The sequence below is a fragment of the Hippocampus comes genome, unplaced genomic scaffold (assembly GCF_001891065.2).
Source record: "Hippocampus comes isolate QL1 unplaced genomic scaffold, H_comes_QL1_v1.1 scaffold7, whole genome shotgun sequence".
Taxonomy (NCBI): domain Eukaryota; kingdom Metazoa; phylum Chordata; class Actinopteri; order Syngnathiformes; family Syngnathidae; genus Hippocampus; species Hippocampus comes.
This window is the reverse complement of record NW_017842060.1, coordinates 265702-281763: the sequence shown is the minus strand read 5'-3', so window position 1 is coordinate 281763 and position 16062 is coordinate 265702. Positions and strand designations below refer to the sequence as shown.

At 46.7% G+C, this 16062-nt stretch overlaps 2 protein-coding genes across 6 annotated transcripts; one reads left to right on the top strand and one right to left on the bottom strand.

Moving 5' to 3' along the window:
* Nucleotides 1-1182: 1182 nt before the first annotated feature.
* LOC109511286 (actin-related protein 2/3 complex subunit 1A) lies at nt 1183-6515 on the bottom strand. 5 transcript variants are annotated; one of them, XR_002167280.1, is made up of 12 exons: nt 6227-6515; nt 5635-5735; nt 5415-5519; nt 4711-4933; nt 3924-4031; nt 3690-3793; nt 3499-3607; nt 3086-3161; nt 2796-2989; nt 2507-2597; nt 1633-1750; nt 1183-1594 (listed from the first exon to the last, which is right to left on the bottom strand). XR_002167280.1 is itself a non-coding variant. In XM_019862265.1 (11 exons), exons 2-11 carry the CDS (start codon nt 5696-5698, stop codon nt 1712-1714), a joined length of 1113 nt encoding a protein of 370 aa, XP_019717824.1. In that variant the 5' UTR covers nt 5699-5735; nt 6227-6515; the 3' UTR covers nt 1183-1711. The 5 variants fall into 5 exon arrangements, 3 of the variants coding, with proteins under 3 accessions (XP_019717824.1, XP_019717825.1, XP_019717826.1); XR_002167279.1 differs by having other exon boundaries at nt 1183-1590; XM_019862265.1 differs by having other exon boundaries at nt 1183-1750.
* Nucleotides 6516-7060: 545 nt separating this feature from the next.
* Nucleotides 7061-9535, top strand: LOC109511295 (proline-rich protein 18). The gene is made up of 3 exons (XM_019862278.1): nt 7061-7142; nt 8121-8592; nt 9023-9535. Exons 2-3 carry the CDS (start codon nt 8227-8229, stop codon nt 9446-9448), a joined length of 792 nt encoding a protein of 263 aa, XP_019717837.1. The 5' UTR covers nt 7061-7142; nt 8121-8226; the 3' UTR covers nt 9449-9535.
* The last annotated feature ends 6527 nt before the right edge of the window (nt 9536-16062 follow it).

The window sequence follows — 16062 nt, the reverse complement described above, 5'->3', positions numbered from 1 at the left end:
CCCCCCCCAGACTGACTGAGGGATGCCTTTGAAAGTTCAGAGGCGGTGATTGGTGAGCGGGAATTCTTTCAAGTGCCACGAGAGTGAGCCCGAACACCACTCGAGATCCCGATACCACAACTTGGACAAACCCTGGAGTCAACCTGGAATAAAATTAAAAACGGGTTTCCGGGAAGGAATACGGCTTTCTTCAAAATATTTATTCAGGCAATATGAAACTTTTATTTTTCTCACTACAAATATCTAACTTTCTCATATTACGCCCCTCCAAAGAGATACAACTTTATTCTTCAGATTTATTTTAATCAGAAAAAAATGAGATTCCACTTTATTTCCTGAAAAAAATCTACAGTAAAAGTTTTATCTATTTGGTAATATTCCACCTTGATTGCTTCAATAAAATACAACTCAGCAAAGACAGGAAAAAAAAGTTTTTAAAAAGTCGTGTCACAATATTTAACTCATGAATTGCCTCTAAGTATAAAACTGTAATGATGTCATCAAGGTTTGAATGCTCGAGTGTAGAGGGAGCAAAATTGTCAATATTTTATCAGACTGTTATTGAGTACTGTAATACAATTTAAATCTTATTCACCTTTAAAATTGCATACCTATCTTTGTGTATATACACGCCCATGTGTGTATGTGTATATATATATATATATATATATATATATGCACACACACACAGCCCCATAATATATTAAACGGAAAAAATATATACATCCACAAACGTGAATCCATCCCCAGGTGCTAGTATATAGGGCGGGTTGTATATATATATATTTTTTTAATATTCAGCAAAAATAAACTATCCTGGTGATCTTCCACCATTTTATCGAGGGATTAAAAAAAAATGCTTTTTTTGGTGGGGGGAATCTTCAGCATTCAAATGACACTTTATTTCTACCCATTTCTTCAAGATTTATTATATTCCAGCTTTCCAAAAACAATCTGGCACATTTTTACATGGGAATTTCTACCACATCCTTCCTGTGCTACCAAGCTTTGTTGTTCTTGTTTAAACTTGACTCCTAAATTCTGCCTCTTCCACTACAGCTTGCAGACCTTGACAGATTTAGCACCGAAGAAGCACTTTCTGAAAAATGAAAACTTGACAAGTGAGAAGGAACAACCACGTCATCCATCGTAAGTTGAGAAAGACGGCAGTCGAAGTGCATGGTGTTCTGTAAATGCATTTATTTAAACTCACATGACACAGACATCCTCCATAATACATGAGCTTCTCACCACTACAGAGCTGCGACGGCGCGGGGAGTGAGAGAAAACATCAGTTACCGCGACGCCGCGTTGATATATTCACGTGGAGGCTCAGCCGTGGTGATATTCAGTCTGATTTTTATTCCTATATTTTTTTGTGATAAAACGTAGCTTAGTGTTGAACTTTTGGTACTTTGGAAGAGGTTAGAGAACATGAAAAAAAGGGGGGAAGAAAAAAAACACACACAAGTCACACTTTTTTTAATAATACGGAACCTCCTTTCTGGCTTCATTTAAAAACAAACAGCAACTCGAGAAAATCAACAGTGATGTCACACGTCAGTTCAATGTGTGTGTGTGTGTGTGTGTGTGTGTGTGTGTGTGTGTGTGTGTGTGTGCGTGCGCGTGTGTTGCAATGGGGGAGCAAAGGGCAAGTGTTGGTGAGTACGCAGCGTCTCCATTTTGCCTCCGCTCCATTCACAACATTTCTTCACATGATGCAGAGACCCTGGATAGAAGCTTCTAGACTCTGAGGAGGGGAAATAAAGCACAGACAGCAGTGAAAAATCAGCGTGCGCTGTGCAAAGTGTTTCCATTCACACGGCTCACTTTCACTTTCGTGTGTTACTCCCTCCAGTGGGCGTTGAAAGGAATTAAATGTTCAAACTGAGCACGACAGTATCTTCAACCAAACAAACAAGAGTAACTTAAGTCGGAGCACAGTGGCCCCTCACCTGAAATTCATCAATCGAATTGCAATGCAAATATTTACGACAAGACGAAAAATTAAATTGCACTGTGTCAAATATTGGGGGCATAACGCCGCCATTTCGGGGCAGTCTGGAATCCCGTAGGTACAACTTTTATTGACAGAGGTCTCCTCTATGACTTTCTGTGATTCTTCCAGTCCCTCAGTTACAACTAAGCCCAGGGGCTGGTCAAAGCTACGAGATGCCTCATCCTGTTGATCGATTGTTAGCCCTCGTCTTGATCTCCATCAACAGCATGATTAAGAAGACTGTTCATAAACTAATTCGAATTAAACCAGCACATTTCGTGGTCCACTGATGGAGCTCACGCCGGTTGGTTATGAATTTTGTCATTAGGCTCTTTGTTGGGAGAGCAGCAATTTGTACCCAAAAAAAAGGTAGATAAGAGAAATAGTCAACAGCTGGCCTTCAAAAGATTACAGAGGATCAAATGAAGTTCACCTGTAAAATGTACGAAAAAATTCCAGCCACATGCCCAACATCCCGAACATTTTGTGAGTCGTGTCTGCGGGTACCTTGAAGTCCCAAATTGTCATGGCGCCATCAATGCCGGTGGTGCAGAACTTGCGACAGTCCCTTTTGTCTCCCTCGTAGATAGACACTTGGCTGGGAGGACGGAGACCATTCCGTTTTGTTTCTTTTCCAGTTTTAAAATGGGACATATTCATGAAAATCAACCGAAGCATTGTCTGCCGATAAATAGTTCACCTTCCTTCCAACGGACCAGAGAATACTGCTGCGCATTGTTGTATGTGTCGCTGCTGCCCCACCCCCCCAGCGCTTGAGTTTTTGGGAGTGACTTACGTGATGCTGTTCTGGTGCAGCGTTTCCAGCGCAGTGTTGCGGTCCTCGGTGGTGGCCCTCTTGTCCATGTTGCGGAAGCGCTCCATGGCCGAGATGTTCCTCTGGATGCTCTGCTTGGGCAGGTCCAGCTTGGACATGAAGGTCAGCGTGCCACCGTCGTCGCAGCGGAACAGCATGGGGCAGCAGTCGTGGCCCTGGAGACGTGCAAAGATGTACTTTATATAAAAAAAAAAAAAACTTAAAAAACACGCTTTCAGACGGTAAGTGTGGATGAGTGTGCGGAAGCTTACGGCGGCCACGAGGCTGTTCTCAGACACAAAGCAAACGCTGAGCAGAGGCAAGAACTCCGTCTTCAGCTGCAAAGGACTCAAAACAGAACAACAAATGTACTTAGTACCACTTTATAGTTGAGACAAAACATTTTGACCTTTGTTACAGTATGTAATATTTTGCGACCGCAAGATTGGCTTTTGTTAAATCGTCAAGCGGTGGGCTGGATCCCGTTGCACAATATTTCTGTTTCAGAGGCCGCCAAGTCTCGTGTCACGAGGCACCTTTTCAGAACAAGTCAAACTTGTCACTGTTTGCAAAGCAGAACCAAGTTTGACACAAATGAATCGTAAGGGGTCCCCGTTTCGCTCCGGCCACGCATGAAGGCAAATCAGGAGCGCGACACGCGGGCTCATGACGACAAACAACATACCAGGCGGTCTTGGAGCTGTCCACCACAGTGACCGTGCTGTCGTGGCTGACCCACGCCAGGCGGTTCCCGGAGGCCGAGAAGGACACAGAGTGGACCCAACCTCCTCCTCCTAAACGAGCGGAACAAGCTCAGCCGGATCAAACGGCGTTTGTTTTGCAAGCATGCGTAAAATGACACGGGAGAGGGCGGACCTGCTCCGCCGAATTCGGCTAGAACAGCCCCGAAAGGCATCTTGCTGCCCCAAGGCGTCGGGCCTGGCTTCTCCTCCACCTCCTTAATGTAGGCTGAGAATACCCTGGACACCGCACAAACAATGCCGTCGTGTTAGTATTTCTCGCTTGTGTGTATGGGAGGGAGAAAAAAAAAAAGGATATTTCTTCAAGCACGAGTCCCTCGCTTGGTTTCATTTATTGATGACGCGTCACCTGCACTTGAAGTCACAGGAGCCGGCGGCCAGCAGCACGTTGTTGGGGTGCCAGTCCAGACTGAGGATGGTGGAGCGGATGGGCTTCTTGATGTGCTTGCTCACCCACCTGAAATTCGGAAAATTTGTTTGTGTCGTTCACAAAACTGCTTACGTCCAAGTTTCACTGGTGCCCTTTTGTCACGATAATTAAAAATGTACTCGGCCTCACAGAGAAAAAAAAAAACGACGGCGTGTTGCATTTTTAAAATCAAGAAACTGCGACAATGATGATCTAGATTTGGTCATGTGACATTCCCAAGGTGAGCCCGAGGGCAGTTGTGAAGTCAATTTCAGTCGACAGCAGCATCGGCCAAAAAGGCCACCCCCTGAGATGGGTGAAAACGGATGGATTCATCTGCTTCACTCTTATTCCACAAACACAATCTTAATCAGATCATCAAGTTCACACACTGGTCAAGTCAAATACGACGTATTCTTGCTCAGAAAATGTTTGTATTTGGTTCCCCTTGAAATCCTGTTCGGGTGTTTGGGCATCTCATTCATAATTGGTAACAGATTTTTATTTTGACCATTGAGAATGTCAAAAATGCACCATGAACCATTGACTGCATGTCCTCACAAAAAGAGAAAGGGAGGTCGACCGACAATCCACCTCAAGATCACCATCCTACTGTCTTCTTTCTACCCATTATCTTGCTGCTGTAGACTGTAAATTTCCCCAGTGTGGGACAAATAAAGGATATCTTATCTTATAAAGGTCCACTGTAGACTTTTGGCTTTCTCACCAGTCGTTCTCCGACTCAAAGTAGCAGACAGAGATGAGCCGCGCGCCGCTGCCCACCGCAAACTTGTTCTCCAGCGGGGACCACTTCACAAAGGTGGCGGCTCTGTTGATCCTGAGGATGACGAGCGTGGGCTTCCACACGCCCTCCTTCTGCGACCACACGTACGCGTTGCGGTCGGCGCCGCAAGTCACGATGCGGTCGCTCTTGGGGGCCCAGTCGATGCCTGCGGGGATGTCGACGCAGGGGGAAGCAGCGTGGGGGACATGTGAAGGTGAGTCAATGACCTTATCGCAAAGCCCTCTTGGTACAAATGTGGCTGAACAAGCTTACAAGCTCAAATTTATATAACATGAAGGCATTACTTGATGAACATTTGCATCGCTGTGTTCGTACTCTAAGCCCGTTTGGACGGCTTGCTGCGTATTAATTATTGAATCCGTTGTCAATGTTCATTCACACAGATGAAAATGGAAACATTACAAGCGACCTGGACATTTGTGGGGCCTTCAGTGTTTTTGGACCTAAATTGGCTACTCTGGATGATGCCACAGCCAATCTAAAATTCTTGCACGAAAAATCTAAGAAAATGAGATCGTTCGGTTCTCATTCAAGGGCCATGTCCTAAGTGGGGCATTCGAGATGGGTGAATGGAACTGCTTTGTCTCCTGTAAACTTTCTTAAAAGTCATGGGATGAGCAAACTACCTGTAATGTGTCCATTGTGCTCCTTCAGCTCGTGAGTCTTAACCCACTGGTTGGCACTCTTCTTATAAATATGAACTTCATGGTTGTTGGGGCTGATGGCAATCTCTGCATGGGGGGGGGACAGCACAAGAAGAAAGCTAAGTAACCGGCCAAACCTGTTACCTCCCACCCGTTGCTGGAATGACAGTGACGAAAGGGGGAGGGGGGGGGCTAAACTGACGCGTCCTGTCGCGGTTCCACGCGTGGCAGGTGATGGGCTCCAGCAGAAACTGGTGAAGGGACATCTTGTCTGGGTGTGGTTCTTCGGTTCAGGGCTCTCCACTGTTACATACACACAGGCAGTGCAATCATTTTATTGCACCCACCACCTTTTCATTCACTTTCACGTGAACAGCAGGGTGAGAACTTTGCCTCCCGCTGATAACCGGCACGTCACATGTGGCAAAAGCAGAAAAATGTATATTTATATGATTGTTCCATTACGTGGTACAAGTTACAACTGAAACCGACGCTAGCCGGTTAGCGTCGATAGCCGAACCGCACCGTTCAAAACATGAAAGCCCGCTGCAAATAACCCTCGAAGAACGCCTTAAAATCATATTCAAGACTATCCTCTTCTTATTCAAAAGATCATAAGTACGCCCTCGTTTTGGAGGGTTAATATGGCGGCGTAATTTGATCAGGGATTGAAGATCTGACGTACCCACGCGCGCTGTGATTTCGGGTCGCTAGCTCAATTCGCTAGGTAGGCCTCATCCGTCTTATCCCGACCACGGTGTTTCCAATGTAGTTATCCCGGCGTGCCAACTCACCTCGTCCGCACGTTAGCCGGCAAGTTAAGCAGCCCGAGCGGTGTAGTGGTGGGGGCGGGGGGCTCGACGACCACCAGGGAGTGGGACGGGAATTCGCGGACTCTGGTCAGTCGACACGAATTCGTCCGGGAATGTTTGAGGGGAATGTCAAGACGGACGACGACAGCGACGCGCGTCCAGGTACATCCGGCGGCTGGCTGACCGACTGACTGACTGACAGCTAGCTTAGCCACATCACGCGAGTACCCAGACCGCAACGGTCAAGTGAATGAGCGCGTGCACAGACAGGCAGGCGGGGAAACAGCGCCACCATATGAATTGCATCATAACGTCATAAAGGAAGTGGGGGCTGAAGTGTGCCGCACGTGACTTTGAAGAGTGTACGGTGGCCGAGGGAGTCCAAAATAAAGCATTGAGGAAAGAAGAAAACGAGGAAGGATTGAAGGTATGGTGAAACCAAGTGATGGAGGGAAATTTAGAAACAGTGGTTTTCGAGATGACTTACTATGTTTATTTCTGCATTTATATTACTGTGTGAAACGTGCTCAATTCTACATTTCATTTAATTTTCACTCCGACTGTTTATTTAAGGTTGCGCAGGTTGAAAAAAAGTTGAAAAAAATAAATAACGAAATCCAATGCATTTGTAGAGGGCGTCAATCCTTCGTTGGATATTCGCCATTTTGTGTTGGAAATCCTCCTTGTTTGCATTTGTGGTCTACCTGCTTTCCCCTGTAGCGCGCGCGTCCCCCGTGGTGACGACCCCCGTCCCGAAGTTTGTGAGCCACGAGAGCTACTTGTGCCGCTCCCCTGCTCTGACGTCATGTCCCGCCTGTCGGGCCCAGGTGACCACCAGGGTGCGCTACCGAGCCGGAACGTACGCTGGGACTATGTGCGTGCTCTTCGTCCTGTGCGGGTGAGCGACCTCGACCCCCCCCCCAACCCCGTCGTCCCTCCGTCGTCCACGCGCACGGTGGGCGGGTGTGACGATGACGTCACTTTTCAGGTTGGTTTTGGGCTGCTGTCTGCTTCCGTTCTTGGTGAATCATTTCAAAGACGCTTACCACTGCTGTCCAAGATGTCATCGCCTTCTTCACGTGCATCGCAGGCGCTGCTAACAGTGAAGGCGAATTATAAACGGGGGAAAAGTTTGTCCTTTTAAAGTTATGTCAGTCGTTTTGGCCTTTGATCAAGTCATCCTGTTCAGCCTTTTTTTTTTTTTTATCCGATTTTGAAATAATAATGTCAATAAATGTTTCTATGGGGAACGCTATTTGCTTGAAATTTTACTTTGGAACCCGAACACGGATTTTAACCCTCATATGTTGCGGGTCAAACTGACCCGTTTGAAAAATCTGAAAAACATGTCATAAATCTTTGTCTACTGGCCTCTGTTTGTCCTTTTTAAATATTGGAACCCCGACCCTTTGCTTGAAAGCCTACGTTGAGCCCCATTTTAAAACCCTATCCTTGGTTTGAAGGACAAATTGAAAACTCATTTGAAACCCTACTTGGGAACACTGGGCGCCTCCTAAAATCCCACATTGGAACTCTATCAGATTTGTTAACCCCTGCTTGGAACCCTTAATCCTGGCTCGAGAAACCCTCATTTGAAGCTCTTTTGTTACAAACTCTGTCTTGAGTCATTTGAAATCCAAACCGTGGACTGAAAATCATCATCCTTGTATGAACCTCTGCCCCAGGGCTCAAAGTTCACTTTGAAAACCTAACCCAGGCTTGGAACGCCATTCTAAACGTAGAACCGCTCCACAGCGCCAAACGTGTCTGGACTTTAAGCCTGGCCGCGTCCACCTGCGCTTTTGCGTTTGCAAACGTGCGGCTCTCAGTGGATCACGCAGACCGCGGCGGATTACGAGTTCACGTCTATTTCCAGCGGGCTGAGCCTGGGCGTCATTAGCGCGGCGAGCTACAAGGTGACCCCCGCGCGGGGCGAACGCGCACCAGTGTGCTCTGCCAGTCGATAGCAGCAGCGCCGCCGCATGGCCCGAGATGCTGGCGGGTACCTGGCCTCCTTCTTCTCCACGCCCTTCCCGAGGTTCCGGCGGAAGACCGAGCTCCTGGCCTACTTGTTTCTGTGCGTGTCCAAGATGCCCTTCATCCCGCCCGTGTCGGTGATGGCAGCGGCGTCGGCCGGACCGGGCGGCAAGGCGGCGCCCCCGAAAGAAGGCGACTCGGTGAAGGAGCGCCTGGCGTCCAACCTCAAGCAGCTGGGCAAGAAGAGCCACCTGCCCACGGCCACCAGAGGGCTGTCGGAGCCCAGGAAGAAGGGACCCTCGTCATGCGGGGGGACGCCCGAGAGCCTCCCCGCCTCCAGGTCTGGGGAGTCCTTGTCCAAGACCTGCCAGGTCAGAAACCTACTTGGAAATTCGAATGGAGTCTGAAAATTGCAACTGCGTCACCCCAATTCTGACTTGAAACCCAAGGTTGACCCCTAAATTTGAATATGAAACTCTTAATTCTCACTTGAAACCTTAATCCCTGTTTGAAACCCTAACGATTGCTTTGGAACTAGAAACCCAACTTTGAAACCTTACCCCTGGATTGAAATCCTTACCTCAAACCCTGGCTTGACTCCCAGCTGGAAATACTGTACTTGTTTGAAACCCTAACCTTGTCTTGTAACTTCACTTTGAAACCAATCTTGTCTTGAGACTGGGGTCTTAGTCACCTTAAAACCCGACAGTGAAAAGTCCAATTTGAACCGTTCAGCCTGATCTGAAAACTTGACGCTGTCTTGAAACCGTACTGACCGCAATCCTCACACCCGCCCACCAGGTGAGACCCCGGATCAAATCCCGCCCGGAGGAAACCCGATTCACGCTGACCCTAACCCCCGAGGCGGTCCTGCTGCTGCAGAGGCGCAACAACAACAACAACCATAACCACCACCACCTTTCCGGAAGTGTCCCGGACTCCAGGCGATTCAGGAGGAGCCCCCGCCTGGGCGCCTCCCCGTCCCCGCGGCCCCACGACCGGGCGGCGGCATTGGTCAGGACTCGCTGCGACGTGAGCTCTATGGTGAAGGTGTCCCTGCTGAACGAGCGTCACCGCTACGACGACGAGGAGTACGAGGACGAGGAGGAGCGGGGCGGCGGGGTGGACCAGCGCGTGGTGCTCAAGTGCACCGAGTGGCTGCGGGGGCTGGAGAACACGCCCATCACCGTGGGAACCCGGAAGAGCGCCGGGGTCAAGAGCTTCTGAACCCCACTTCCGGCAGCAAGAGGAGCAACTGAGAGGAAGATTGCTGTTCAATGGGGGGGGGGACTAAGGACATGTTCCGGCTGCTTTCAAAACAAAACAAAGTCAAAAGCTAAAAACTAGTGCTGTCAAACGATTCATTTATTTCAGCGCAATCAAATGTATCATTTCAGCTAACTCAGAATTAGCCGTAATTCATCAGATTTTTATCTGTTCTAAATTCCCTTTGATTTCTTTTTCCTCCTATTTTTTCCCATTTCATCAACATGGAATCGTGGATCCGCTTTCTTTGTGCAAATATTGACTGAAAGAACAATTTCGACTTTCAATTTTACATTAACGTTTTTCACTTGGAGCAGTTATTCAAACTTGGAGCACATTTTATTATTTTAAAGCAACGTAACATCCGTGACGTGGTGCCGCATTAATTTTGTGATTAAAAAAAAAAAAAATCGATTTAAAATTCTTTTAAATTAATGCCGATCATAATGCGTTAAACTGACAGCACTACTAAAAACCTTACCCTGGCTCATCAAAACTTCCATCCCTACTTTGAAACCGTAACCTGGGATTGAAACACCAAATCGAAACTCTAATTTGAAAACCAAATCCTAATGCTGGCCTGAAACTGTAATTGGAAACCCGAACCCAGGTTTCAAACCTGAATTTGAACGCTATCCCTGGACTGGAACTGTAATTTAAAACCCTAACCGCACCTTGACACGATTGATTTGACACCCTCACTTGAAAGCACAATCTTGGCTTGAAGTCCTTTTTTTTTTTTTTTGAAGACATCAGAATCAACTTTATTGCCCAAGTATGAAGAACACACAAGGAATTTGTCTCCGGTAGTAAGAAACCCTACTTCAAAACCCTAACCCAGGCTCCAACCCAACCTTTGAACCGCAGCATTGGCTTGGAAGTTGAAACCCTCCTTTGAAAGCTTAACCCTATCTTGAAACTCTCGCCCTCATTTGAAACTTGAAGGCTGTCTTGTAACCCGACTTGAAAACGGTACTCATGGCTTGAACCCGCCATGTACACGGATTCAAGTTTTGTCATTTCAAATCAGGCTTCCCAAGATTTGACAATGCATTTCCGCTATAGGATATCATATGCTATGTTAATGTTTCATCTTAAAACAAAGAATGAAAAATCAATTCTTTGCTATGTATAGCTTTGAACAACATGAAAAGAAATATTGACGACTTCGATTTATTAGCGCTTCAAACGGGAGGAGATTTAAAGCAAAGGAAGTGGCGGATTATCCGCCTTAAAACATTTTTGTCGCTGAGCACGTTTCACACACTACATCTTTATTTGTAGAGCAGAACTACTTTATGATGATCTGAAACGATGCGTTTTTTGGAGGGCATTTTGGATGCTAACCAAAATTGCATTTGGATGGTCTGAACGAGTGGATAAAGCGTCCTCCGTTACGGCAGCTAATGTGACTTCTGTCACGATAAGAAGCTTGATCAGGTCTTAAAACGGCGGATTACTGCGCACTCTCCTCCCTCGTGGCCGGACCGAGTGCACTTGAAGTGGCGGATTATCCGCCTTGCCGTCAACCGTTAAAACGCGTGCAGGCTGCTGGGTTAAATCACGATGGCCGTTCATTCAAAAACAACATGGAGGAATGCTTTCATCTGCTCAGCATTTACACCGGGGGTGTCAAACCTAGGGCCCGCGGGACGCAACCGGCCCCCAAGGAGGTTCGATCAGGCCCGCGGGATCATTCAAAAGTGAAAAAAATGCAGAAAAGACACGGAATGAATATTTTCAATAAATTCATGGAGTATCCGCTAGGGGACACAGTTTTGATGGGGGTAGAAGACAACAGCGGTCTCAATATGTCACTGAGACAGACCCAACACAGCAGACGCTAGCTATCAAGGAGATGCGAATGCTTTCTTCTTGACACATTTAATAGCGCTCTCCTTCGTTTGTAAGGTGTGGGCAGGGATTACATTTCGATTTTATATGCACATGTGTAAATGCTTTACAAATTCCTTTCTTTATAAATCTCGTTTCAACTTAAAATGCATGACTATATTTTTCAATAGCAATAGCGGCTGTCGAATGATTTTAAATGGCGGCTCTCCTCACGTGGTGGTGTTGGTGTCGAACAACTGTCCCGCCATCTCGTTGATGAACGCAGCCTGGTGGGGGGGGGAAGAAAACCGCATGGTCAACGTTCAACGATGTCACGGGCTCATTTGCACCTTGCAGTCATGTTATGCATAAAACAGTCGAACAAATTGGATTTTGATGGCACGGTTGGCAACATTGTTCCCCCCGCGATGAACAGGGGTTCACAATTTGACATGTAAATTGCGTGCCTGCACGTCACCGTCCACGACCAAGTTTTTGTCATGTTTCGGTTTGTGACCAACAGGTGGCACTGTGGGGCTTTTCCCTGCAGCTGCATACCTGTTGGTCGTTAGGCAATTATGGCTATAAAAGAACTCCCACCCGACCGCTCATTCTTCGTTTGTTTGCTGCTGTCATGTTCTCGATCATGTTTTGTTGACTGTTAGTTTCAGCTACAGCCTGGGTTTTGTTTGATACTTTGGATTCTTTGTTTTTTGGACCCTGTTGTGGCTTTAGTTTTCTGTGTTTTATCAATACGCTTCAAGTACACCCTGCTCCTCCCTCCCTCCTGCCTGCTTTTTGGGGTCCACCACCACCTCGCAACGTGACAGTTTTTGATTTTCGTGGATTATTTGTCATTTTTCCTCAAACGGCCTCGAGTGAGTTGGGCCCTTACATTGAGTCCATATTTGAAGATGCTGATCCACTCGAGCCAGGACAGCCAGCTCAGCACCTCCTTAATTGTCTCATAAACACATTGGCTGCACGCTGCGGGATCGCTGGCCAGCAGCTCGCTGGAGGCTCATGGATGCTACGCTGTCACAGCTGCATCGAGACAGTGCTGATGAATGTTAATTACTGTAAAAGCTTTTATCATTAAAGATTGAAGTAAATATGTGTGCTGCTACAGACTTTGTCTCAAATATGTAAAGTATAAATACTGTTCAAGTACAATTCTAGTAAAAAATAAAGGTTAGTCAGACAATTTGAGGAGAGAGGAGCGTCGGCACGGAGCGCAGATGAGACGTAAGCACTTAAGACTGAGCTACTCCTCCTGCACGGATTTACACGGGACAGGAGAAGTGAACCAGCGTCATTTTTTTTCGTCAATGGACGCGTCAGCTTCTTGTTGACTTTGAAACGTCGCTTGGAGCCGACGCGTGCACATTTTGAGCATGACGTCGGCCATCCGCAGGTGAAAGGACGCGCTTTCATGTTCAACCGCTTCAAGCAAGCAAGCCTACGAGGGGGAAAGATTGCCCGACGTTCTGCGTTGTGTTAGGATTGGACTTGACGTTCACGGTTTTGTGACAGCCGCAGCTGTTGTGAAAGGAAAGCGCGATCTGAATCAGGACGTCTTGGAGTGGACTTGTCATGCCACACCGGTTCGTCACCTTTGGGTCACACGTCACCAAGGGCGAAAACAGGATGTCGGCTTTGCTTTGTCATCTTTGATTTCAATTTTACGTTCATAACATGACGAGTGATGCGTTTGGGCTCCAATTTTACATCAACTCTTTTGCCCGAGCCGACTTTGTGATGCACAGTGTAAGCGAGATGTTATATCTACAGTCTATACATTTCCCCAGGGTGTCTTCTTACTTTTGTTTTCTTCACATCGGTGCACGTACATAAAAAATTTGTATGAAGTGCACGAACACAAGGGGCCATTTGCGTGACAAAATGTCAGTGTGCACCCTTTCATTTGTCTCCCAACAAACCCTGGGGCATCATTTTGAAACGTTTTCTTTTCACGTGCATACAAGTACAAAGAGTTCAACGTGCAGTCGAGGTCAAATCGGGCCTAAAAAAATCCAGCCCGACCCGACCAATGAACTTGATTTGCAGTCCCGAGCCCGAAGCAAACCCCAAATGTCACATTTTATTTGGGAAGAAGAGGAGGGCTGATTTCTGATCACAAATGAAAGCCCGTCTTTAGTAACGAAATCAAAGTTCACAAGACTGGATAAACATTTACGCCATTTCTATTATTTCTGCAGAGGGTACATGAACCGACAATTTCCCACCATTGACGGATTTTTTTCAGAGTGGACGAGAAAATTTGAAGGCCGTCCGTCATGTTGACGGGTTGAAAATTGGGCCAACTCAGCACAGCAACGTCCTGAAGAATCGAGCGCGGCACTTGAAGAGAGAGAAGCAGCGAGACAAAGAGCAACAATGACGGCTGGATGGAGACATGAAGGAGTTCTTTGAATTGCCGTTGCAAGAGTTTAGTACAGGACGTGTTGTGATGAGGCCACTTCTGTTTTGTTTTTTTTTTTGGCCAACCACGGTCTCTCGCGGCCAAAACTATTCATGGCCTCGAAACGCCTCAGCGCACGAAACACATATTTATGAAAAAAAAAAGTCAGCGGGAGAGCCGTTCCGAGGACATCCTGGTCATCAGACAATGAGTCGATAAAACTTTGAATCCTGTCAGCTTGAAAATGCTCAACACATTCCGTTAATATTCACATCTTTTTTCTTCTTTCTACCCCCAATTTTGCTGCTGTGGGCTGTAAATTTTCCCAGTGTGGGACAAATAAAGGATATTTTACCTTACATTCCAATCCCAATTCCAAAAGCCATTCCGAGGCATTCCCACCATCATCACACACCTGGAAGTCACAAGTACATTCGACAAACGTCATCGACATGGGGCTGAACGACGTGGCTTGAACAAAATCTCAATCTTATTTCGCCTTTTCACTGATTTAGCTGGCATAGAAATATCTATCTGTCGAGGAAGAGAGAGAGAGATTTTTACAGATCATGTGAAAATAAGTATTTATATTCGGAAAAAGTCCCCCTTGGCATGAATGTAAACATGATTCTTGATAGATAGATATATTTTTTGGTTTCATCGAAAAACTTGTTGACCTTTATTGAACCACGTCAAAAACTCATTGAGATTGACAATCTCTTTTGTAAGAGTGACCCGTCTTCCCAAAGCACCTGCCTGCCGAGGTCATCAGAGAAATTGATGCCCCCCGCTCATCTTTCCGCCCACCGCGGAGAACGGCAGTGCCCCGCCCATTTGGCTGCCACCTCCCCGCTGAGTGCATCTCTGTTAAGAGACATGGCATTTACGGACATGCTGTACAGTGACGCCAGTTTCACTCGTTCAGTGACCATGCTTGTACTTTTTTTCACGTATCATTTTGCAGTGGCATTCAGTGAGTGACAGGTGTCCGGCCAATCGTATGACGCGATGCAACGACCCTATGCAGCCAATCACGGCATTGAAAATACTCGCCCATGTGCTGTGCTCAGACACGCTCCATAAGAAAAACAGTGCGGCGGAGAGAAGTGACGCTCATGCTAACCCCTGATGAAGGCAAAACGAGCGGGCAGTGACTGCCAGACGTCGACTCCCTAAACCAAAATAAAAATAAACTGCGGTTCTTTTGGTTGGAATGGCTATCGGCGTATGTGCAATTGTTGTTTTTTTTTCTTATTTCATTGGGACAGTGCGCATTAATCAACAAATGAATAAGCGGTGAATCTGGGTGGGATCTTTTCTTTTTTGACGGAGAAAGGTCCGCTCTGCAAAACCTGCAGCGAAGCGAAAGTTGTCAGCGAATTTTCCGATGGAAAAGATGGACTCCGTGGAAACTGGACCACCTCAAGCAACTCATTCAGCAGAAGTCTTTGGAATGCTGCTGGAATTATACAAAGACTCGAGTTTTTCGCATCACGGTCTTGCCAACATTTTGTCAAGCGTCCGTGTGACTTTTGTGTGCTCGTTGGCAAGGACAAACACATAACAGATCCATTGTGTCCTCGTGCTGTTTGAAGTGATTTTTTTTTTTTTAAATAAGACACACATTGTGGTACTTGAACCCCCTGACAGCACCACTGACGCCACACCGACCACAAACCACACACACACACACACACACGCGCGCACACAATGTGTCCAAACGTGTAAGAAAGCCTCCTTTGTTTGTTTGTCTTACTTCCGAGAAGAAGCTCGAAGCTGTAAGAAAGCCTCCTTTGTTTGTTTGTCTTACTTCTGAGAAGTTGAATTCAGGACTTTGGACTGTTTCTGCGAGCAAACAGAAGGAGGGACGGTGGAGCCTGGACGGGAGGGGGGTGAGAGAAAATCCCAAAGCGAGGCTCGGAAAACAGTGACCTTGCACCGGGAATCCTGCCACACGCCGACGGGAGCAAAAAGTGGGGGACCCCCAACAACACACAAACGGCAAATTTGGGAGGGGACTGTCAAGTTTTGCAAACATGAACTCTTTCTTGGCCAAGCGTCTTTGAAGTCCCGCATGTGAAATGCTTCCTGGTGAAGGTCAATATGTGGGCTTTTCTCCCCAAAATTCCCATCAGGTAAATCAATATACATAATATAAATACATATACATGTAAAGACATACTCACGTAGGTAATATAGATGGATATATAGACACACACACACGCACACGGTTTATCTTTTGGTCTGTACTGTTTTTTGTTTTTTTTTTGGCCTCGCCCAAAAAGGCGCTCATTTCTCCCATTGGTCGGTTGAGCAATTC

Excerpts from the sequence above, each read along its gene's own strand:
- LOC109511286 (XM_019862265.1), bottom strand. The coding sequence starts at position 5,698 with ATGTCCCTTCACCAGTTTCTGCTGGAGCCCATCACCTGCCACGCGTGG. Across the intron at positions 5,520-5,634 it reads GTGGAACCGCGACAGGACGC|AGATTGCCATCAGCCCCAAC; the intron begins GTCAGTTTAGCC and ends CCCCCCATGCAG. Across the intron at positions 3,794-3,923 it reads TCCTGTGACTTCAAGTGCAG|GGTATTCTCAGCCTACATTA; the intron begins GTGACGCGTCAT and ends TGCGGTGTCCAG.
- LOC109511295 (XM_019862278.1), top strand. The coding sequence starts at position 8,227 with ATGGCCCGAGATGCTGGCGGGTACCTGGCCTCCTTCTTCTCCACGCCC. Across the intron at positions 8,593-9,022 it reads CCTTGTCCAAGACCTGCCAG|GTGAGACCCCGGATCAAATC; the intron begins GTCAGAAACCTA and ends CCCGCCCACCAG.